Raw genomic sequence first — 26,000 nt, 5'->3', positions numbered from 1 at the left:
AAAAGTGACTGAATTTGTGATGCATTTTGCAAAGGTTTTCGTGATACTTTGGCTTAGGGGTTTAAGGCGCTGACTATGTAACCTCAATGTCCCTGAATCTGACCTCTTTGTTGAATACCATCCCCCCTCTCTCTAAACCTTCATTTCCTGTCTGTTGCACTAGTATCCTATCAAATAAAGGCAAGGAAAAGACATAACTGTTAACATCTTTAAAATAAAAATTGTACTAGCTTTTCCAACAATCTTTGTCCTCCAAAAGAAAATCTTCTAACAGTATGACTCAGCCAGCGCTTAGTTGTCAGTCAGCACAGGACACGGCTACATCTGAACACAATGCAAATGTACAATAAGACCAATGGTAATTATCCTGTTCAGACATTCCCCAGCAATAATGAAGCTAAATGCAGTAAATCTGTAGAATCACGATGGATTATAGAGAAACTGTTTGCACCAAACAATGACAGATTCATACAAATTGAAGCATACCAGAAAAAAAAAAGGTGAAATGAAATGGAGAGCGACATGCATATGTTTTGTTTGAGCAGGAAGGTGGGGTTCAGACTTACTCTGTGTTGTAGAGAAGGAGCTGGCCACCAGAGGGCTCGGAGTTCCTGTGGACAGGAAGATGGGGAGGGAGTTAAGACTACATACAGACAGACATAGCGGGCCATTGTCTAGTGCTCTTTTCCCTTATTCAATCAGTACCTTTAGCATTTAATGATAATTATGCAAACAAACAGGATTTGTAATAAAAGAGCATTTACTCTATATTTCTATGATTTCATACAGTAAAGAACATTAAAGGCGTCTCAGAAATTTTGATCAGTGACTGATGATGATGTAAACTGTATATAATCAATTTTAATTCATTACAGGCATACACACATTTATTGATTAATTCCAGCACCAGACAATCAAGCCTGATGAAGGGTAAGATAGATAGAAAAAACATCAGCCCATTAAAAAAAAAAGAAAATCCTTTATTTACATCACATCACATGTTCAGTATACACACAGTGATCAATCAGAACAATACAACCACACCCATAGAGAAAAAGTGGAATGCCCTTTTCTATTTTTGGGTATGTCACTTTATAAATAGGAGGACACAACAGCTACTCCACGCTGAACATTTTACTGAGAACGAGCTAAAAGCGCAATTTAATAAACTTTGAAAAAGATTGTCATATTGGATGACAATTGTACTTTCAATGAAATTAAGTTTTTATGACTAAATAAGCAATGATCTATTTTTAACAATCACTCAACACTCAGCTAACCTGCTTAATCAAGACTGTGCGGGTGTGGCTTGATCAGATTTAACTGACAGTGGCCTGTGCTAAGTGTGCTATCTGACTGGTGCAGAAATACATTACATCACTACCCATTCCAAACCAGTAAGAAAAATACAGGGGAAAAAAAAACAGCACAGACAGTTCTCTTATCAGACTTTTATAATTTTGGCAGGAGGTTTTGTGTTCATGTGGGAGAACATTGCTCGTAGTAAGAAGCTGATTAAGAAAATATGCTTTCAGGGCCTTTAACGTCATTCTTTTTTAGTCACTGTGGTGATGAATGGCAGCTGTTATCGGAGCAAAATGTGATCCAACATGCTCTCCATTTTCATGGTCTGAGTGTGGAGTAGAATAATAATAATAGAGCTCTTGGACTTGAGTTTTATATAGTATCAAAAGATGAGAGGTAGGTCACACAAACCTCTTTACATGCTTTACTCCCCCTCCATCTCAATTTTTAGCCCAGGCATCAGTAGCTAAACACCGTCTAAAGAAATACTGCCTCTATCTATGCTAAGATACCTGCTCCGTAGCACAACTGAAAATACAAAAAGCAGGGATGATATATTTTCCACACAAATGCACACACATCCACATAAAGTGGGTGACTCAGTACTCACCGCTTGAATTCTGAGAACTGTTTGTGTCAACCAGACTGGACTGAATCGCACTCTCCAGTTTCCGCCTGAATGGACTGCCTGTAAGTGAAAAACAATGAGTGGCATGCCCATGCTAAATAACGTGGATCGTTTTTTAAAAAATATTTCAAGCTACGGGCTCATACAACAGTTAAGCTGGAGCAAAGTCAATTACATGCAGTTTATTCTTAATCTTAGTTTGCGCCATGCAAATCAATCACACTAACAGCCCTAACAAAAGGATCCAAATGTCCATATCACATTTAAATATGGGCTTAATTCTTCCTCTTCATTCCATCTTTTTGACCCACTTTTAAGATGTGAGCATGTGCCATGCTTTAAATAGTTCTTTATGGCAGAGTGCTCCTCAGTAAAACATTTGGGAAGGGGGGGGGGGGGTGTCATGTACCACAAAATTCAGTACCAGTTGAGAGAAAAATGATATATGACAGCTGGAAAAAAGTTAAGTCTAATCTAATCTAAAATTGACTGCATTACTGACAATGGACTATTTGTGCTGTTAAAGCTGGAGTGCTGGACTTTTGTCTCCCCCTTCTAGCAGTGAGAGTAATTACAAAACACTGTCAACACGCGCTTAAGTCATAGGCTCCGCCATAGCCTACTCCGTCATTACTGCTGCGGCTGTGAAACGGTGGATAAATTGTTTTGAGCGTCACACAACCCCCGCGAAATGATTCGTTTCACTATCAGAATTTGATCCATTCAGTCCGATAACATTTGGAAAGTCTAGAAGAACCGCACGATTAAATTATTTTATCCCCGGCTTGGCCAGCGGAAGTCTCTAGTGTGCATGCTCTGTATGCATTCACCCCGCCAGCGTGGGAATGTCAAACCTGACGCCAGATTAAAAACTCCGGTATACTGTGAAATACAGAGAGATTTATCTGGAGGTGATAGGTGTAATCAGCATTGTGTGAACTTGTTTGGCAAGGGCTTGAATGTAATGGATGTTCATTTATATGTAAAAGTTCCACACTGCAGGTTTAAAATAACAGGGTAAAATACAAATCTTTGTATTTAAGTTTGTGGAAATACGACAACAAAAAAATCTCAACGTGTCCTCACTTAAATTGTGCACTTAACCATTCACCAAAGGTTAATAGTTTCCAGAGGGATTGCCATAAATACAGTGGCAAGGTAACCCAGAACCTTAAATCCAATCTCTTAGAGTTCTTTATTTCCATTTTCCACTGGCTCTGTGTAACACATATTAGCCATGGTGAGGTATGCTTGTATTGATATTTAGCATTGATATTTATTTGATATTTACAACGCAGGAGTTAACCATGAGGAACCAGAATATTATTGTCACGGTCTCTGCCCTCAAACCCAGCTATGAAATCATCATGGTAATATCATGGTAAACGGACTGGCTGTACTTATGTGGTCATGTGAGCGACAAGAGTCACTGAAAAGACATTATTCAATAGTGCAGGCAGTAGGTATTTGGTTTCTGATCATGTTCACAAGGTTGTTTTCCCATTTAACCAACATCAATCTCTGTTCAATTTTGACCTGACTTTCAACAATTTTACAATTTGTCATGTTGACAACCTCAACCAATTACAAAGCATTCAAGTTCTACATCACCAATGACATATATAATGTGTATGGTCTGTAAATATTATACTTGGCTCTGAGTAAAAAGGTAAAAAAAAAAAAAAGCTGCTATCAAGGTGCATGGTAGTTAACTCTGATTACCAAATTTTCTTTGTTCCGCATTACACAATCAATCTACATAACTACTGTAAAATGTAGGAGGAAAAAAATGATGCTTACTTTTTATCTTACCAGTTTGGCTGTGGCCAAATTTACTCATATCCATGCTCCCACATTCCTGTACCCGTGATGCCTTAATATCAAAGGAGCCTACATCAAGAGAGTTGTAGTGAATTGAAGTTCAATGCTCTAATTTAGACCAGTGATATCAAATATCCAACACAATTTTTTTTTTCCTCACAGAAGATACAATTTTAAGAAAAAAATTCAAGAGAGAGAACACTATGCAAAGTCATTTTCTATCTGTATTAGATTAGAGAGCCATAATTTACTTTATGCATATCCTGATTCTAAAACTTGGACATTTTCAAATCATACACATAGTGGCTTTATAAGCAGTAGCAAACAGACTCACCCATTGGTGTGTGAAGAGCAACGTGCTCCTGGTATGGGTTGAAATACTTGTACTGCTTCCCACAGAACTCACAAACATAGCTCCCAGTTTCTGGAGAAAAGAAAACACAAAAAGAAACCTTTGTTTTCATCAAAAATCAATGTTGTGATAAAAACCTGTATCATATCCATTAAAATCTAATTCGGTTGATTAGTTGTGTTCAGTTTTAGTGAAAATCATTCTGTTAATTCATGTATTATGTCATTAAGGAGAAGAAGAAAACAAGAGGTGATAATAGAGTGGAGAAGAGGAAGGAGCTGCTGATTGTGATTCTCGACTGAAAATTCTCATCTTTTTCCCCCCCAAGTTTACATTTAGCAATACCTCAAATATTAGAGAACATAAAAACACTGAGGTCTCCCTGCATAGTGCGTGGAAGTTTTACGCTATGCCCCCAATCAGTAGGAGTCATTAATTCAGTGACAAGTGCAGGCTTCCCACCTGCGAACACTGCCAATTGTGTTTGAAGGGACACCCGCTGCCGTCGGTTGAACCCGCGGTCTCTGAGGAGGTGGGCGAGTGCTTTTTCCCCTGCGAAGGAGGACTTTTGGACTCATGTTCTGAAACCTTTCCAGTGTGGAGTTAGCTCATATGCTTAGTGTTTTTTTGTTTTTTTTTAACATGGATTAGCACCATGACTCAAAATCTTTCATTACAAACGGTGTCCGATACACTAAACTGGACACAGGTGGACTCAAAGCTGTCAAGCTGTAATGGCATGTAAAGAGCAATCAAATGAAATGATGGATGTACCTGAAATCACGTCAGAGTTGTAATGCCAAGTAACTGTATTGACTCAGATTTTTGATTTTCTCTTCTAAAATAGTCATTGTACAGAGCCTAGGAGGGGTCACAGACAAAAAAAACAAAACAAAAAAACAATTTGTGCTCTAACTTTAATAATTTGGGCGCTCAGTTTAAAGACGTCATATTATGCCCCTTTCTAAGTGGTCTATTTGCAAACATTTGCATGTTTTTGTGGTTAAAAAGCACCTAGTTACAGCTGAAAAGCCATGGATGCAGCCCCTCTGTCTCACTCAGCCCGAAACAGCTATTTTTTGTCTGCTCAATGCCCCTCTCTTCTGATTGGCTGATCGTTCTCAGTGACGCACGCCCAGGCCAACCACAAGTAAAGGATTGTAGCACACAGAGAGCAGAGGACAAGAGAGAAACTAGCGTGACCATAAATGATGGCAAAACACAGTAGAGACTCTCACACTGAGCTGAAATGAAAAGAGTGCACATAAATCAGGTAAATAAAATAAATAAACATGTTTGGTTTCTTTCAGGAGGGGCGGGCTGCCCCTCCAAGGCAAAGATTTGGGAAACACTGAGCATATAGTTGTGACATCACAACCTCACTTAAGTACAAACCGCTCATTTTAAAGAGCAGTCCCTGAATACGGGCTGTGTGCATTGCTCCGTGGACTGGAGTGTTTTGATACTTTCACAGTATTTAAACAGCACCTCGACCTGCTTTATAATTAAAAAAAAGTGAAATCTCCCTTTCTACAATATGTCCCCTTTAATAATTTGTGCTCTTGATCTAATAATTTGTGCTCCCAATTTAATATTTCATGCTCTCAATTTAATAATTTGTGCTCTCGTTTTAATAATTTGTGCTCTCAATTTAATAATTTGTGTGCACACATTACTTAATTAGTACTCTCAATTTATCTATTTTGCCTGTTCAAGATACCAAACACATTCAGTCAGCCAGAAGTTTGAAGAAAGCAACGAAGAAAGAAGATTTCCTCTGTAACATCAGTTACTTCTTGATGTGCTGCTGCGTGGTCAATTAAGATTTTGTGTACACAATTTTGTGTACGTTTAAGGGATCTCAGAGTTAATACAGTGTTGTGCTTACAAGCCAAAACCCAAAGTCTATCCACATATCTTAGTCAAAGATCAAAATAAAACGTTATCACACCCAAGCAATCCATAATGAGGGTGTAAGCAGGAAGAAAGAATGGCATGAAGCTGAATTTCATTAAATTGAAAGCACAAATTATTAAATCAAGAACACAAATTATTCAGGTTAGAGTACAATTTACTAAATCATGAGCACGAATTATTAAATCAAGAACAAAAATTAGTTATTTTTTCCTCCATGGCCCCTCCTGGGCTCCGTATAATTGAAATATAACAAACAAATTAAATCAAAATACTTTGAAACAAAGGGTTAAAGTAAAAAAATTATCCCAAAGTAATCTATTTCCTCTGCAGGGAATAAACAACACAAAATGCAAAAAAGCAGCAGCAATTATATTTATCCTAAGTTTTGTAGGCTTGTTCTGCTATGGCAAGTCTGTCTTCATTGTAGTTTTACCATCACAAAAGAGGTGGAACTAACTTTAAAAAAAAAATGAAGTACATCAAACAGTCTTACTTGGTCCGATTTTCTGATAGGGTTCCACTGGCTCCTCCTCTTTAAGGCCATCCACAGGTAACACTACCTGTTCATATGGATCTGGCAGAGATGGGGAAGAAATGGGAAATTTGTTCCTAATTGACTACTTTCTCTTATCATAAAATGCAAATCTTTGAGATATATTGTTCACAGCATCAACATTCAAGTTGATCTATTGAGTGTAGTCTCAACTTGCTACTTTGTCAAATGTTATTTGGTCACAAACTACATGCACTGATCTGCTTACTCTTCTTTTTCAGGGTGGATTTTAACAAAATCACAGAATGTGTATTGATGCTAAAACATAAAACAGTACAATATCATGTCCCTAAATTCCCTTGACTTGAACCCATTAGCATGTACACATCATATAAAAATTAAGGTTATTTTACAGCATGCTCATTTCAGGATAAGAGGCAATGTCACAGAAAAATAGAGCAACCCATGTTGAGAGTCTATCAGTACCAATGTTTGTTTCCTGAATACAGTGGAGAGCGGCAAGGCCGTCTCAGTTTACTTACGTATATATATTTATACCCTCTCCCTTAATACCAAGTGTCCTCTACAGCTGCAAGTGTGACTCTACATGGAGTGATACTCTATAGTAAAGTGCATCACGGACATCGGCAGATTACTAAAGCAGATTACAGTAAATTCTGAAATAGTGAAATAGCGCCCATCTCAAATTGCTATTGTATGCCATACTATTACGTCTCATTTCTCCTTTTTGATGTGTTTTTTTAGTTAAAACGCTCTCTGTTTTTCTGATCCAATTTAATATTTTACTCGGCTTTTTCTGCTGCTGCAGGAAGTAGAGTCCTTGTAGCAGGACAACAGTGTGAAATGGGAAGCTCACTTATGAATGGCCTTCATGTTCAAGTCTTCATGTTTCAAAGAAGAAATACATTGTCATGCAAATTGTCCACAAAAATTCCTGGTTACCATCAACTGCATGCAGGTCACGGTGCTCCTGGAAGCAGCTGTAGTATTTATACTTCTTGCCGCAGATGTCACAGGAGTAACGGAAGCTATCTACAGATAAACAGATAGAGAGAGCTGAGCACTGTTTATACATGACTAACACACAGGCAGGTAGACAATGGACAGTATTTTTTGGATGACTGAATCCAAAATTGCAATCTGGAGAGATAATGACTGATAACAATGATTTTTTGATGATAATGATCTTTTTTTTTTTTTACATAACACTTTGCTTTGCTGTGCAGTTTACAGTACAGATAGCAGGCAAGACAGGAGAAGGTAACACATGACAAGCCTTAAAGTGAACCTTGGACATTGTAGGTACAGTGCGTACACTATATTTCATTGTGCCACAAAGAAAACAGGGGCAGAGAGAGCAGAGTTCTGTTTTTAGTCATTATACATTTGAAAAATAGATAACGGAACAAACAAATAGGATAAAAATACATAGGATCACATTTGATTATATTTGGACAGACAGGAAGGCTAAATGAGGTTGGATAAACAAGACAAATATTTGGTTTAATCCTTGGGGGGAAATGTGAGAGAAAAGTTAATAATGATTCAATTATTCTTTTAAGTAACATCTGCATACACACACACAAACAATGCTAATATAAAAATGTAGGCAAAAAAAAAAAAATCAGGTGTTCAATTTATCAGATTGGTCACAGAGCTAAAAATATGTAAATTCCAAAGCCAATTTGTTCAATGCAGCATTTTACATTGGAATTAAATTTAAAAATTGTGTTATAAAGTATAATAAAGTATAATATAAAGTGGGAAATTTTCTTTTATTTGGAATTTGTGAGATTGTACATGCCACTAGCACATTCAAAATGTATTATTTTAACTGAGATACTGAACTGAAATTTTGCTATGACCCAAATCCTGCAAGCATAAATTTTTGAATGCGTATTAATATTGCCCCTCATTAACATGTTTAAAGTTTAATAACTTTCACAGCCATTTCTTGCCAAGTCTGTAGAGGGCTAAGCGAAAGGACATTAGGGATGCAGATTACTTGTTCTGCTCCCGCTAATTCTGTTGCAGTGGAAAGCACGGTTCAGCCAGGTGGCTGTTGACAATTAAGAACACCCGAAGTGCCTCTTAGCACACCACAGTGAAATCCTGTCTGAAGGCAATCTCTTGCATAAACAGCATGGCAGAGAGCAACTAAAAGACTAAATCAATTTCAACCATTTTTTTTTCTCCACTTCCTCCAGGCCAGGTTTAGTCCACTGACAGAGGCTAGTGACTCTCTCCACAGTAATATGCCTGACTGATGTTGCCCTAGCAGAAGGCCCCCCTCACCTCACACACCCGTGAGACAAATGTTTTATCATTTAACAGCACAGCAACAACTTCTACATTTTTTCAAGTCCGTCTTGACTTTGTGAATTCAATCAGCTGCCTTCTTTTCCTTATAACATTAAATATTCATGATTAAATACGCAGCAATTTAAGTTAAGGATTGGGGAAAACATCCTTCAATATTATCTATTAACACTCAGTTAATCTGCTTCATCAGTACTGTGCAGGTGTGGTTTGATCAGATTTAATTGACGGTGACCAAACGACCCCCCAACTTTCATTGTTTTTGATTCAAATGTTGCTAAATCCTGATTGGTGCCTGGAAGTACATGACATTACCTTTTTACACCTGAGCCCTGCTCACTTCAAAACAGTGAGACGAGCACAGACGAAAAACAAAAAAATTCTGAAACCTCTCAGGTGAAATAACCAAAACTGTTCAAGCTTGGGCAGAAACTTGTGTGTTCATGTAGGACCCCATCATTCATAGTAAGAAGCTGATTGAGAAAATAGGATTTCATTAATATATTAATTAACTGCATTTTACATACAGAAACTCCTACAGCAAAAACCTTTCCATTTATGAATTTTCTGGTAGATGCAAAAATAAAAAAACGATCAAAAGAGAACGTTTGATTTAAAACAACACACATCACAGCAAAAAAAGTTGACACAGCATTAAGGAAAAACAACCACAGTAATGATCATTAGGGTGCCAAACTGTAATTGCATTTACTTCACCTCGAGGCTTACAATCCATGCATTTCCCCAACAATTAAAATGATTAAACATATTTTCCACAAAATAGTGGATTCCTGGCATTTGTCAATGTAATAAAAGCTCACATAACATCATTGCTCCAAGCACAGGTAAGGACACATTCCAAGTAAATCGATAACATAGCTTAACAACACAGATAATTGCTTATGGATGCATGATCTTTGAAGGTCGGACTTGTCTCTTTACTGTGATGTTTCTGTGCTTTTATCTTTATTTTCAAGTGGCTCTGGAAAAAACAAACCCGAATGTCCTTGGATTTCTTGGTATTTTTATAAAAATTCAACCAATTGGATGTTATATCCTGCTCATTGGTTTTGATGGATGACTATGAAAGCTTTCAAAAAAAAAAAAAAAAAAAAAAACACAGCCTGGGAAAATCCTGCCATTATTCAAATGAAAATGCAAACTGGCATTTCATTTTCATTTGATAAGCATTAATACCATGACCTATTTCACATTCAAATGTCAAAGCAGTTTGCATTTTCAAGTTTAGGTTACACACTGTCTGGTAATTCAACAAAACTAAAAATGCAAAGTTGAAAGCCATTTTCCATTTGTGAAGTTACAAATGGAAAATGGTTTGCAGTTGGCCTAGCTTAATAATCCTCAGTGGGTTTTAAAATGCAGGATAAGTTTAACAATTCATCGAAATAAGATGCTACAGTAACCAATCATTTAGAACAAGCCTGGTCTTGAAAATGTTTAAAGTTAAGATTATATATCTTAACTGTGAAGCCCTAAACCTGAGCTTTCAACTTATTCAGGTAACTGACAAAGCTTGTTTTATCTTTATTTGCTGCCATGTTATTTTGGGGCCACTTGGACTGCTCACAGAAGCAAGTTATATTTAATAATACACTTATAAATTGGCATGCCAGTCATAATGAAGTATAAAGTCTAAATATGTGGCGTCAACCAAAAAACTACATCCCAGCATGTTCCATCCTCTTAAGAATTTAATCTATCAGCATTTTATTTGCAGCAGCCTCTCTGGCCTACTTATTAACACCGTCATAGACCTTTTGGTTCCAATGTGTTTACAGCTGTTTCTTATCTCTCCACTATGTTGATACTAGGCGTGGTGGAAAAAAAATCATTTCACCTGAGTGAAACAAGATTACATGATTCTTTTTTTTATGATTTTTTAATTGATACACTGACTCCTGAATCGATATAATTCAAATTCAATTGCTTCATTTTAGTCTTTGCTTATTAGACGAGGTGGTGAGAAGTTACCGCTTTTATCCAGCAGCTGGTAAAATGTATTTGTTGTAATCTATGAGTAAAGTGATGTCATATCAGTTTCAAGAAAAACAAAGCGGAAGCAAGACAGCAAAAACAAATGATGGCGGACGGTGCAGGTCATACCCCCGTGAATCTCGGGGATACAACCAGCACCCTCACATTTTAAATCCAAAGTATAAAAACACTATGGGTTTCACACATTACCAGGAAATGCAGAGCTAGACATGACTAAAGCTGTATGCAGACTCTGTCATGGACAGGTATCACATTGTGGCAATATGACTAACATTAGTGCCAATCTAATCCAGAGCTAAATGTGGAATTAGCCAAATAACCTGTAGCAGCAAGCCAACGGACCCCAGACAAACACTGAATAAACTGCCCAGCAGTTCAAAGAAAGCAAAATGCACCACAAGGTCAATTGCTCATTTTATCTGCAAAGACCTTTGTCCATATAGTGTGGCGGAAAATACAGGTTTTCAAAACAGGGTTTACACCTTGCAGCCTCGGTATGTTATACCATCAATTAAGTTTTTCTCAGAGACAGTCGTGCCAAAATTCTACGAGGTTAAGTCAGAAGTAAAAGAATTAGCCGCCTTTCTCCATGTCAAGTGTCTCGCGCACACCCTCAACCTGGCCTCACAGCGTGCACTAAAGCTGCCAGCTGTTGCAAGATTACTCGGACGAGTATGACATGTGACTGGGTTTTTCCACAGGAGTGCCACAGGACTCCATGCTGTGGAGCAAAAACAAAAGTTACTGGAGCTTCCTGAGCACAGACTAGTAACAGACATATCAACAAGATGGAACAGTGTGTATGACATGGTCAGATGTTTCCAAGCAACAGCCAGCAGTCACAGCTGCACTGCTTTCCCCTACTCAGACAGACATTACAGGTGTGTGAGTGTGTGAGTGTGTGAGTGTGCAAGCACATTGGCACTGCAAGACATGTAGCTGAAATTAAATGTTTATATAACTTTGGCCTTGCTGATTCTAGCAAACAGTCCAGAATACTTTGCTCACCTGCATATTGTTTACATTGAATATTCTGGATGTATATTTATTTTACAATTGTTACAATATGAATATGATATCTTGAACACTTTGCTTTGCTAATACTATGTCATGATGTGTTGCAATGTTAACTATCAAATAAGTAGAATGCTGTCAAAGATAGAACATAAAAAAGCAAAACCAGCTCCCCAGCCCCCCCCCCCCCCCCCCAATCTGATTAAAGAAGAGTGTCCTGTGCACTGGCTGGATTACTTGGGAACACTTTTGGGAATGCCAGTCAGGCACCAGCACCACCAGAGCAGTCAGTCTTTGACAGTGCAGAGGAGGAGGTGAAAAAGTACAACACAGCTGCTCCTTTGCCACTGTCTGGAAGCCCGCTGGACTGGTGGAAAGAACATCCTGAGTACCCTCTCTTGGCCAAGCTAGCCAAGCGGTACTTGTGTGTCTGTACCAGGGACCGGCGTCTCTGCTGAACGTGTGTTCTCTACAGCTGGGTACATTGTGACAGCTCAGAGGAGCAGCCTCACCACAGAGCACGTCGACCAGCTCTTGTTTTTTGCACTAGAATCTTGACACTCCCGAGCACTAGCTTGATGAGCAGGAACAGCCAAATGTAGCACTTTACTTCAAAAAGTATATATTTTTTATTCATTCTATTGTATATTTTATTTACCACTTTTATATGCAGTCAAATCCTGGGTTTTTAAAGAACAGTTTTCACATTGAAATTCATATGTGAAGGATGTTATTTTAAAGGCTGACATTTGTGATTTGTGCAGTTTTCAGAGGCTCTTTTCATTTTGGCCTAACATCTAATTTATTATTTTCTTATAGCACTAGCTTGATGAGCAGGAACAGTTAAATGTAGCAGTTTACTTCAAAAAGTATATATTCTGTATTCAATCTACTATTTTAGAAAAGTTTCAGACTACTTGCTGTTTAGCTGTGAGAAGTGGAAACAGTTGTTCCCCTCCCAGATGCAAATGAAACCAGATGGTGACAGCTTCAGGTCCTGCAGCTCCATCTGCTGGTCTCATTATCTCATGTTTATATTTTATAACCTTTATTCAATGAGGGCTTTTTGGCTATGCATATTTATTTTTACAGGGACAAATCTGTTGTACATTTTATTTACCATTTTTATATGCAGTCCACGGTTTTGAAAGGACAGTTTTCAAGTTCAATTTCCTATGTGAAGGATGTTAATTTAAAGGCTCACATTTGTGCTGTGTGCAGTTTTCAGTGGCTCTATTTATTTTGGCCTAACATCTTATTTCATTTATTATTTTCTTGTGGCACTAGCTCGATAAGCAGGAACAGCTAAATGGAGCAGTTTACTTCAAAAAGTATATATATTTTTTTATTTATTCTATTGTACACTTTTATATGCTGCATAGCAATGCTGAAATAAAACTCAGAAAGACTGACTGATATGTGATGTGCATTGTTTTTGGAAATATGACTCATGATACAGTCAGAGGTGTATGATTTAACTTTTGCCCATGATCTATTGTTTAAAAAAAGCAAACAAAAATCACAATAAATCGTAATATCGAATCGCAATACTTGTAGAATCGCAAGACTTAAAAATCGCAATACATATCGAATCGCCACCCAAGTATCATGATACTATCGAATAGGGGGATAAACATATCGTCCCAGCTCTAGTTGATACTGACACCTTTAAGTTATGTGCACATTCATGTAATGATTACGGAGAGTACCTGTAGGAAGCTTTATAAATAACTCAAGTGCTACTCTGAGGTAGGAGTATTTTTAGTGCTAATCAAACTTTCGGTGTGATTTTAAGGTGCCTGATAAATACAGGCCCTGGCAGCTACATACAATGCCATTAAAAGAGCAACATCCCCATACCTGCAGGTCGGCAATTATTTTTATAGGTAGTTTCAGATTTACCTCGGGTGTGTGACCGTTTTGGCTGTGAGGACGTGGTCCTAAATTGGCTTAGTTGTGGTAATTTAGTTAAACTTTAAACTAATTTTACCAGCAAAATATCTTTGTGACCATCAAAACATCGGTTCACATGTGACATGACCATGCCAGGAAGTTTGAGGTGGAGTTGGTTGTGTCCTTATATTAAAAATGTCACTGGGAAGTTGGCTATAGTGAGGAGACTTGTGAGAGAGAGGAAAGGGGATGGTAAGCCAAAGATCAAAAACCAGAACAATGAGGGTACATAATGTGGCTTTTAGCCTGCCCAGGAACATGGAGACAAAGGTATCTTCAGTTATAAAATGTGGTGGATTATTTTTAGTCGGCTTTTATGAAAATCTCAAAGATATCTAGTAACAAAACATAATGATCCGTCCTGTTAAATGAGCCAAGTATGAAATAAACAGCTTGTGCTTGCATGCTAATAAAGTTGAGTGTTTTCAGTGGATGAGTGTGCAATAGTGTACTCACTGTTGGGTGTCTGGGGTAGACCATCTCCAACCATGGTCTCTGATTCTATAGTGGTAAAAAAAAAAAAAAAAAAAAAAATCAGCCTTAAAGATTTCTATGAATAGATGAATGCTAGTGTGCTCACATCTGCTCGCTGCCTCCAACTTGTGCTAAAATTGTCATCACTCAGATAAAAAACAATTCAGAGGCCAAAAATAAATAAATAAAATACAATTCCTGGCCAAAAGGACATGTATGACTCATGCAGAGGAAGTGAATAATTTTAGGACCATACTGTCAAGATAGGAAAAACAAAAAGAGCAGACAGTCATTATTTGGCTTTTCATAAAGACCGAATACATAGGCAAAAACCTCAAGTGTCTTACCTCTGTGTGCCCTGACGTGTGTCTGAAAGCAGTTATAATACTTGTACTTCTTCCCACATACCCCACATACATAGGAACCTGCATGAGAATTCAAAACAGTGTCATAAAAACAAAGCGACGGTGTTGTCGATAGTGCATGTAGCAGATTCTCTCATTTCTAAAGAGAATTTCGTTGTAACTACTGTGAATATATACACACATCTGCCAATTATTTAGTAACCAAACCAACCATCAAAAACATTACCAATAACAAGTTAATGTTCTGAGCTCTAAGTAAATGTCACATTCCACACAATGTTTGTTTTCTGAATTTGAATTGCAGGATAGCTGAAAACACATTCCACTGAGAACTTTCCTCAGCTTTTGTTGCCAAAAAGGAAAGAATTACTACAAATCCGATTAATTGGTTGAAATAATAAGCATGTACTGAGCCGAGATTGGTGTGTTTTAACTATTCAGTATCAGCTTTAAAAAGCCTGCTTCCATTTCAAAGTCTTTGTTTATTGTGCTCTGAGTATATGAGCCAAAAATAATGCATTGTGCTCCGTTAAAACAGAAACCTAGAAGTGAATGTTCAAGTATAATTTGAAAATGCTACAAAATCAGGATCAAATACTTGTTAGTGACAATACTCAGTTATCAGTTTATTAGGTACACCTAGCTAGTTCTAATGTTGACTAGGTTACAATGTTAAGTTTTAGGGACATGTTCAACTTAATGGGTTTTTTGGTTTTGCTGTTGTTCAATTGTACTGCATTTAATGACAGGAGGCTCAAATATTTTGTCCACCTTCTTTACATTAATGAGGGTACACTAAATATTAGAAACATTATGACCATTGTGAAGGTATGATTTATTGCAGGGCTGCTGATTTAAACTGCATTAGTTTTAGCTAAGTGTGTCTAATACACTGGCAAATGAATCTGCATACAGTACACACACACCCACACACACATTTGCACACGTACACCTGCAGAGTGCATTTGTGCAAATTATTTCACCAAGGAATTTGCCAAATGGGTGTTGTAATAGTAACAATCGCCATCATCATGTGAGAGTTTCATGGTTGGAAATCAATGGAAAGCAGAGTCAAGCATGAACAAAACACACTACCTCTTTCAAAAAAAAAAAAACAACTCACTCAAACTGCAAAAATGCATATTGTTTCATTACTCTCTAATTGTGCGTTCTCTAGCCATGCAGATAGTTTTGGTTTTATTCACCCAGGTGTTGGGATATCTTAAAGAGTTCAGCTGCCAAGCCAATACTTAGAGGTGACTGGAATTTCATTTGAGCTCACAGCTTTGGAAAATTACATTAAAAAATTCAGCAGCACCAACATACTGTCAACTGTAATAGGGGCTATTTCTTCTAGAGAAAGTCGTTCCAATGAAAACGGCTCACAGCAGTGTCTGCTGATTATCTAGAGTAACCAGGACATTGTTTCTGAAAAGACACAGTGCTGCTGAATCTTTATAAATGTCATTTTTAAATGCTGTGCTGTCTTTTTCATGTTGTTTTGAAAAGTCAGGAAAGTTGTTCAGCTCTGGAGAGCAAGGTCAAAGTCAAGAGACACCGGACATGAATGCAGGTATATATATATATCCATATGTACAATTCATTCACACACCTATGCACGAGTCTGTGCTCTTCGTTGGAGGAGGAGTACCAAGGGCAAACATACCCTCGGTCTGAGCTCTACGGGATCCACCTCTACTTGCTCCTCCATCATTTCCTCCGATGACAACACAGATCTCAGCAGGGTTGGGATCACCGACTTTCCCGTTACTCGTCTCCGAGGTCCCAGGTTCTTTCTTTACTGTGACAGGTGGTGGACTGGTACTCTTGGTCGTTGAGGCTAAGGTTGGTGAGGGGCCATCTGTGGCTGCACTCCCACCGTCTGCCTGCTCCATGCCAGGATTGGGTGCCTCTTTTGCACTCATGACTCCGCCTCCTCTGACCCCGTTCTTCTGTAGGAGGGGAAAAAACAACAGAGAAACAAACTTTACTGTCATGTAGCAGTATACAGGCTTGATTGGGGCATGACTTTTGGTCCAATATATAGTACCTAAGCACAATATCAGCTCTGCCAGGTCAAAGAGAAATGTTCTGTTTTGAAACTGCCATGGTAACATCCAACATCCAAGAAAAAAAGGGCTGTCTCTAAATGTCAGCTCTAATTTGAGTAAAGAACCTAAGAGCAACCTGCACAAAATAAGCAATAGCCTGCACCAGATAACTATTGAAAGTCTAAAAAGGCACAAATTGTGTGACAACCACCCTTAATTTCCTCACAGTCAAGAGATGTGTGAGCTCAAAAATGCACAGGTATAAATATATATATAAATATATATATATATATATATATATCTGTGACAGTGTGATAGATTTGAGGACAGAAAAAAAAATTGTGGTGAGCCACAAGGAACAGAGTGGCTTAACTGTTCATAAGTGACCTCTGATGCCATAAAATCCACAGCTTTGTGGCACCCAAATGCTCTAATTTCAGAAATATCCAAATTACACAACTTGCCACTTCAGCACAAGGCTATAAAAGGTCTTGTCAAGAGAATGTGCTCAAAATGCAACCAAGCAAAACAGAGTTATACCAGGATGACTGATATTATGGAAAGAGGGAAAATTGGTCTGCTAATAATAGCGCACCAATACAGCAACAACAAGCCTTTTCATAGCCAAAATACACCTTTCTTTGGATATAACACACGACCAACTGGAAGCCTCAGCAAACAGGCCCGTGAATTGGATAACATGATAAAACATTCAATTCAAACTGCTTACCCTTCCTCCAAAGAAAAATGACTGCCTTACTGGAGTGCTGTCAGCTAAATCATACAGTATGTGCAATACTTAACAAGCCTGAAAGTTGTGTAAGTTATGTCTTACCCAATACCTTGTACAACCTTTGCATGGTACAAGCTTGAACATGGCCTCTAAGATTTTAATGTAGATTTCATGTACAACTGTAAATTTGAGTCTGGCTGTTTCAATAGAAGAAAAAAAACTGAGGGATTTATCTCCTGTGTGCCATAAAAATCCAAAACAAATTTCAAGGGAATTCACATTTTTCTATCTTGTAATGAACAAAATGGTCGGACAAGAAGAAATTTGACCTACTGGTGGTGCAATAGGAAAGGTCAGGGGTTTACAAAAACCAGTATGATCTGGGGACAATGATTGCCAAATATCATGGCAAACCATCCATTTAATGGCAAATATTGCCATTTAAGCTTTCTAATGTGAGTGTTTCTATTTTAAGTTCTCCATTATGGTCATTTTCCATTTTCAGTTTCATTAAAGATGCTTACTTTTTTGATTTTCCATTGCCATTTTCTATGTGGGAAATTTTTTTAAAGCTTTTCAAGACATTTAAGGCAAATGCTATTTTTGGGCATTTCCATTTCAGGTTTTTCAATTTCCTCTTCCATTAGGCTAGTCACCGTGTCCAGTTTCACCAGTGGCATATGATGTGCGGGATACAAATGTTTAATTTTATCCACAACATCCATGGATTGAAAGAGTGAGCAAGAACTGGCCAACAAGCTGTATTTATATTCGCTGGTTATCTATGCAACATTGTTATGCATTTTAAAACCATTGAATAACATAAATACTGTTATTGAAAAGAGGAAATGTCTCCCAACTACTGTACTTGACTGCATAAATGAAACAGACAGCTGCTCAATGGTATCAACTAATGTATAAACCAGGCTTTAACCAGAGACTGCGATTTACTCCACTGCAATTTCTTTTTGCCTATCCACAACGTACACCAATATCAGTATCTGTGAAAATCTAGTTCTGGTCAATAACATCAGCCCTGCTGATTTATCAGTCAGGCTCTAATGCCATCCACACATGGTAACTGCCCAGTACAACCACATTCCTCTCCTGTTCACCACTGAGCAGCAAGCATATATCACCCTTTTGAAGAATTCATTTTTGCTCAGTATTTATGCAACATTTTTGTTTCTAAAGCTAGAGATCTGAGAAAACCTTTGAAACTGTGACACTCGTGCTGTTATGAAATGCAGCTGTCATAGCAATATGAAGTGTATAATTTAGCACTGCAGTAGGAGAATTATGTACTAGATTGATTTTAAAGCTCATTTGGATGCAACAACTCCCACAGAAATCTTATGGGTCAGCAAAGTTAGTGGCCCATTTATTGTCTATGCAGCAGTGCCAAATTTTACATCCAGGCGACATAAATTTAATGGTCAGTTTTCCATTTTCTAGCTTTAGGACTGAAGTGAATTCTTGAAATGGCTGGCATTCCCTTTCAAATGCCATGCACAAGAAAACCTCAAATGTTGATGCAGAGGGCACACACATTATTGATTATCATTATTATTATTATTTTGGATCAATTGTGGAGTTAAGACAAGAAAATGACCCTAAATGTTTTGCTCTAGTGGGTCCAAATCATACAAGTACTATTTTTTAATAATTGGAATTCAAGCATTGTATTACAGAACACACCCATAACAAGAGATTTGCTGGTGTTTATCTCAAAAATATTTCTCTTGAACAGATTCCCCACAAGGTTTGTTGCAGTGGGCAGGATCACCAGTGATAAATGGACAACAATATTACATCAGTATAAGTCCACACATCCCAAATGTCATGTAACTTTTCTGGAAAATTCGAATGAATTCAATTAGTGTCACCACAGACATGCTGCACAATTTATGATTGAAGCCACAGTACAAACAAAAGTGATATACTCAAAAATAAATAATTTTCTAAAAATAAATAAATTCAATTTTCTGACTGATGGAGCAAGAAATTATGTAATTGCAGATAGTTTATGGCAGGCAATTTGTTTGCCAAAATAAAATAAACTAGTCCAGCACAGCAATAGTTTAGGTTCCGTGTAAAACCAGCTTGTCTCTACAGGAAAGTTTGCGCAATGTATATGTGAAACTGACATTTCAGGAGGCCCGTTTCTCATTTTCACTAGACCTACAGAGTTTAGACTAACAGGCTTAACTACAGTCTGTATTTAAATGAGCAATTTTAATGTGACTGGCTATGGTTTTGTAATCATCTTATTGCTGAAAATTCTGTGTGAAATGTGTGTTTCTGTGAAAATTTAACAGTGACTCGTCAAATACACAGTAAAGCCGGGCTTCTCTGTCTAAGTGTTACTTAAAATGTAACCTAAGGGAAACGATTTCAAAGTCGGCAACACCGGTATTTGGCGGTGGTGTGGCAGAACTTACACTGGTGTGGAAAATTTTCTACGATGACAAGTCTAATCCCCCCACACATACAAAAAACAATGTGTCATCATTGCTGTCATGTACGCAAGGCTAAAGGCCCTTCTGTCAGATTAATTTTCACCCAAAACAAATGAACACAGCACAAATACAGTGACTCTTAACTTGCATTCATCACTTGTTTATAAATTATTAACACTAAAGGAAATGCATGAAGCTGTTCGAGATCAACCACTGGCTGAATGATTTTGTAATGAATAAGTTTTACACCTTTATCTCTTATCTATTAATATATATATATAAGAGATATACTGCCATTAACTACCATTTGATAAGACCTATTCAAAGCTGTTGGGTAAAGGTCATTGTGGAGGGTTTTTTTTAAGGCCACTACCAATCACCAATGTAATATCATTAGGATCAGTTGATCTGATACCAATCACCAATCAGTTCCAATCTGCGATAACTGATGTTTTGGCCAGTTGGGTGAAGAGAGAACAAGTTGTGAATACAACTCTGATATATAATTAAGTTCATACGGTGCACTTGTTAGCAAACAGTGCTTATTTACACATCCAACAGTGCACTGCTGGATGTGTCAAATTAACTAGTTACATTGTTCATGCCAGTAAGAAACACTAGTGAAGGTCAACATGAAGTCCCCACAGGAAGTCCAGTCATGTGTCTCAATTCAGATACTTCCGTTACTACACTGCCATGCAGTATACTGTACACTGTGTACTTATTTGCGTGTATTTTAACAGGGTAGTGTTGTCTCAAATCTAACAAGGCTGTTATACACTTATCAGAAGTGAAAATCACAACATTTGATCGCTTCTTCTGTTCTTTTTAATCGCAAATTGCAACTAAGTGGAGCATTATCGTGGAGCATTATAACATTTGACCACGACTGTCGCCCACCAAAATATCACTTGACTTCAATTCAAATGAATTTTATTAAAAATGAATGTGCTTTTACGTCATTCTGCAAATGGAACGGCAGCGTCCTTGCTGACAGCAGCAGCTCAGCTTCAACACAACTACCTGACTGTACTGTGACAAAATAATTTCAACTCAAAGCTCCACTTACACTGTTTTTCTCACAAAAAAATAACCTCATTGACAGAGAGATGCAGTAAATTATGTTACTCAGTCTCTATTGTAGCTACAATAAAAATCCAAACTGTTGTGTAGCTTAATAAAATAAAACAAAATTTAATATAGACTGATCTGGTCACTTTAAATCATTTATATTTATTGAAATGTGGTGATAAATGTACATATGGAGCCCCAGAGGCAGCACTGTTGTTCTGTCCAGTAAAAACATGAAGTTTCACTTTACATTCAGACAAATTAATGTGGCAGCTACAATTATTAGATTTCATCTGTGAGACCAACATTTATCTTCCAAAAGGAATTACATCATATATCAAAATGCTACAGAGACATTAGAGCCGGCGGTAAATCACCAAAGAGCTGCACAGATCAGTTCATCGGATCATGTTCTCCCCGGGATGATGACGCAGGAGTCGGGCTGCTGCTGTGAGATGACCGGCTGGTCTCACCCGGCCAGCTGGGGCTCCTCACATGTCCGAAAACGTTGCAACAGATTTACAAACAGGCGTTATTTGGATAAACTGACCACATATTGGGGATAGAACTGATTACTTTCTCGCCTGAAAAAATATTAAAACTTTATAAAGTGATATATTAACGGTCCTACAGCAAAACTTACAACAGCTTTTAGCCTGCTTTAAAGTCTACGCTAGGTCGGTGGACCCTGGCAACCACTGAGGGTGATAAGTGTCCAGCGTTCCACACTCAACTTTTTGAGTGCACCATCCGGGTACTCACAGTGCACTGCATTTTGCCATACATGTCAGTGTGAATGCACTGACTCAAAATAGCAAGTGTTAGTATGGAAGTATGCAAATTGAGACCCAGCGCAGCATTATAATTCATTTAGTAAACATACACAGAGTCCACAAAAGTAAACGTAAAAAGAGTATTTAGAATGTTGCATTAGCAAAACATTAGTTCCAGATAGCGTTAGCTAGCACAGTGGCTAGCTTAGTTAGCAGTAAGCTGATCACAGAAAAACTAAATTCTATTATATCAGGAAAAACAATCACCAGACAGCTGAAATTTAAAAAAGAAGATTACCATCCGGTAATGCTCCAAAAAGGGCATTTAGGGATTAGATAAAAAATGTCAATATTTGCTTGGTCACCGACTGGACAAACAGCTGGATGTGGCAAATGCTACAGAACAGTGTCAGTAGGGGTTGCTACTAGCAAAACACCCAACAGGAACCAAATACTGATGACAGAATAGGAATACTCATTTTAAAAGTTAACCATTACATCTTTTAAAACAGGTAGTTAAAACATTGTGATCTGATTGGTTGATAGCCCTGGTATAATGAGCATTTACTACAGCTATGACGTTGAATGTCCATGCTTACAGTTCTATTTTTAACTATCACTTCGCAGCTGCTCTTAAAATGTTGCCCACAATCTGTAAGCAAGCAGGGATGACGCAGAGCTACACCAACCACTTTCTCTGCAGCACCATGGTGTAAAATCTTTCAGATGCGGCTCTTGAAGAAAGAGAGATAATGCCCATAAGCACAAATGTGAGAACTTTCTCCAGAACTACTGGCGACCAAAGCTCAGTGTCCGGAGAAGGTGGAGCAGCATCCTCGCCACACCGATGCAAAACATCTCCTAACAAAATGAGGAGGCCTAATGTTATTGCAAACACTTTGCAACATGACCCCAGTGACGCTGGACAGTTTTCCACAGGTGTACAAATAACAGAAATGTTCTAATTAATGTGAATAAATAAACTCTGTTAAGATCGCCGACTAGCTTGAACATTAGTTCAGCAGTTGACTAACACTGCATAGCAATCACAGATATCCGGGAATTACTTTCTTGTAAAATGACTTGTAATGTATTTAATAAAACTGTTTTTATTGGATTGTGTCTATAATTTCTGTATTGTAGTATTTGCCAACTGTTTTATAAAAAGGGTTGGGGTACGAACAGTGCCCCTTAGCTGTGATATAATCACAATATATCATGGCCAGTCATGAGATATTGCTTAATCATTATATCTATATTTCAATACATTTAGCAACTGCATCTTTACCCTAAAAAAAGTTCCTGTTTTGAAAAAAACTTTGAAATTCTCTGCTACTCTTGCCTACTCTATGTGTCACAAGAGTCAGTTGACAAGGTCCCACTCCCACAGCAGTCACCTCAAGTCCATGTGGGGTTAAAGAGAACCATAAGCCACCTTGAGCAGGCATTTCTAATGAATATCAGCTAATATGGACTGGTGCCTGGAGTATCCCCAGTGTGGGGGGAAAAGAGCTGAGAATATCAAAGCAATGTATCTCAATACCTCTTTAACCAAAAACTAAGCAACTTTTCTCATCTATAAACCAAATGAAATAACACAAGGACACATGCATATCACCTGTGTAATATTTCCTGTGCAATTTTCTGAATGCATACCCTGAATATATGAAATGCCAGTTGTGGCCTGTTTTCCACTCATTAAAGTCAAAATGCAAAATTAGCCATCTGGCCTTCTGTTCTTTCATAGTCTGAAACTTCTGATATGGTGTGACCTACAGCACCATAGAAAGAGCATAAATTTAAACCAGATGCACATTTCTTTGATGTTCCTTACAAAAAAAGCACAACCTTAACCAACTAAAACAAAAGACCAATAGAGGAGATAAACAAAACCACAAGACCAGGAAATAGTTTTAAATTAAATCATCAAATGTTATTTGCATATCAAGGATGTATAGATAAGATCAATAAGTGAGTAAGTCAGTAAGCAGGGGTTGGTGGCATTGTAATTTATGTCAATTTATTAGACTAGTTTTCTCTTTGTGATTCGGCCCAGCTGTGTTTTAAAATGTCAATGCATGCATATTATATCACTGTACTAAATTTATCTAGGGTTACAGAATAAGGAGGTTAGGCATACAAGGAAAACATCTCTAGGTCCTCTGTTCAGAATTCAGCGCTTAGTCGAGGTACTTAAAATAATTGGCCTATATTTGGGCAGTACTGTATCTGCCTCTGCACAATAATGAAGTAATTCAACCACTGCGCTTGGTTATAGCAAAAAAAAAAGTTGTGCTTCTAACTTAGATTGAGAGATTTTCTTACTTTGAATTGTACCTTACTTTGCCAAAAATCACTGTGCTTTGCATGTTAAGTACACTGGAATAGAAATTCCAAATATAAAATACAAATTTGTTTAAGGCTCATACTCTGGAGGGATTAAAAATAGGAATCAGCTAAAATGGAGGATGGAGGGGTCACTTCAATCACTGCTTTCACTGCATGTTTGTATTATCCAAAGCACAGTCAGTGCCTGGGAGCAAGGGGTTGACCAAAAACCTGTTTCACACTAAATGCTTTGCTTTCCCTGTTTCTCTAATCAAATGCACATTTTCCTGTCCTCTGTAATAAATGTCTTCCAAGATGGTGTATGACCAATGATTTCAAAAAGCAATAATGCAGAGAAATGGATAAATCCCCCCCCCCCCCCCAACCCCACCTCCTCATACACACACACACACACACACACACACACAGGATACTCTGGAAAAAGAAACTGTGTCGTCTAGTAAAATTCCATCAGCATACACTCAAAAACCCCCATAAAAACCTTTTCAATCTATATGTTAATGCTACGAATTAAAATTTAATAACAAGAGATATTGAAAAGCAGACTTGAATTATACAAAAATAAATCCTGAAAGATCAGGCCCCTAAAATTAGAAATTCAGGGCGGCATCTGGTCTGCTGCTAAACCCTTCTAGGCTGGCAGATTAAATTTTTGATGAAAATCAAAATTACACTGCACACATACGCAGGCGCAGCAAACCTGGCACTATTGTGATTTATGGATTCATTAAACCCGCGGGAGTTTCACCCCTCCCCTTTTCACTCAAAGAAATGAGATTTGCTTTGCTGAAAATTTGTATTTTCAGAAAAGCTACTCAGGCTCTGCTCTACCTTCAGAAAATGGTCAAGGAAAAAAAAAAAAAGAAGCCTCTGTGTACATAACCACTGCATGTAAACAGGCCTAATTTTCATTGCTGCAGCAATTGAACGTCCTTATGCATTATTCATGAAACCAATAAGGTTCATTTTTACAAAGGAAGAGGCAGGAAAAATATGTGCAGAATGAACAGAATTTTTTTAATACAGCAGCCCCAACCCCTGAAAAGCCATTCCCTGGAGACTAATTTAAGCGAAGCAATTTTCAGACATTTTCAATATGCCACTAAGAAAACAGCAGAACATGAGATGTGTGCTACGTTTTAAAAAGGATGCATGTTTCATCAGACACATTTGAGCCCAAATCATGAATCTGTGATTGTACATTAAGACAAAAAGAAACGACATGACATCCAAGACAGCAACCGTTTGTGTATCAGCCCTTTAAACGGAAAACAAAACCTGTACTCGGTTAATGACAGTTAGAACAGCAACTATGTTTCAAACACTAACCCACAGGCTGTGATATGATCCCTCACCATCTTGTGTTTATCAGGGCGTGGAGGGACAAGTTTCACCTCTCCATCCAAACTATTCGCTCTGAATATCCTCAGTGAAACAAAGCTTTTGTTCATTAAAGTCCTGACAGACCAACATTCCTCTTACCTTACCTAAAAACCTTCCTGACATCCTGGAATACAAGTTCTCATTAACCAGATCAGAGTTTAAGTAAGGTGTTTTCCATTGTAACACATAGCAGCATTATTCCTAAGAGCTTTATAACATATTACTTGGTCCTTCAGGTATTCTGCACATAAACATTCCCATCACTCACAGAGCAATCCAACCCTATTAAACTCATGACACTGGTTGCCTCTCTTTAATTCTGCACTTTAACTGAATTTTGATTAAACTTTCCGAGCAAAGGTCAGAATTTACACCCAGATTTTACATACCAAATGTACAATTTCCACCAGCTCTTTGAATTTATACAGGTTTGAAGGTCAGCATTAATATTACCCACAGCAAAATGGCCTCCGCAGTTTCCCCTTACATTAAAATAAAAGCAA

At 37.7% G+C, this 26,000-nt stretch overlaps 1 protein-coding gene across 8 annotated transcripts in view; it reads right to left on the bottom strand.

Moving 5' to 3' along the window:
• The window catches only part of znf618 (zinc finger protein 618), a 38,151-nt gene that overhangs the window by 9,423 nt on the left and 2,728 nt on the right, over positions 1–26,000 (bottom strand). For 4 of the 8 annotated variants that reach the window (XM_042394543.1, XM_042394548.1, XM_042394544.1 and 1 more), the window contains 10 exons: positions 16,291–16,630; positions 14,661–14,738; positions 14,296–14,340; positions 7,480–7,569; positions 6,517–6,597; positions 4,569–4,658; positions 4,089–4,178; positions 3,734–3,823; positions 1,916–1,993; positions 567–611 (listed from right to left, as the gene is read on the bottom strand). In XM_042394543.1, the coding sequence (XP_042250477.1) occupies positions 567–611; positions 1,916–1,993; positions 3,734–3,823; positions 4,089–4,178; positions 4,569–4,658; positions 6,517–6,597; positions 7,480–7,569; positions 14,296–14,340; positions 14,661–14,738; positions 16,291–16,603 (1,000 nt within the window). In that variant the 5' untranslated portion in view covers positions 16,604–16,630. The remainder of the gene's footprint in view (positions 1–566; positions 612–1,915; positions 1,994–3,733; positions 3,824–4,088; positions 4,179–4,568; positions 4,659–6,516; positions 6,598–7,479; positions 7,570–14,295; positions 14,341–14,660; positions 14,739–16,290; positions 16,631–26,000) is intronic. The other 4 variants (XM_042394546.1, XM_042394547.1, XM_042394549.1 and 1 more) reach the window with 4 other exon arrangements.

The sequence above is a fragment of the Thunnus maccoyii genome, chromosome 19 (genome assembly GCF_910596095.1).
Source record: "Thunnus maccoyii chromosome 19, fThuMac1.1, whole genome shotgun sequence".
In the NCBI taxonomy this organism is placed as follows: domain Eukaryota; kingdom Metazoa; phylum Chordata; class Actinopteri; order Scombriformes; family Scombridae; genus Thunnus; species Thunnus maccoyii.
This window is presented reverse-complemented; position numbering and strand designations above follow the sequence as displayed.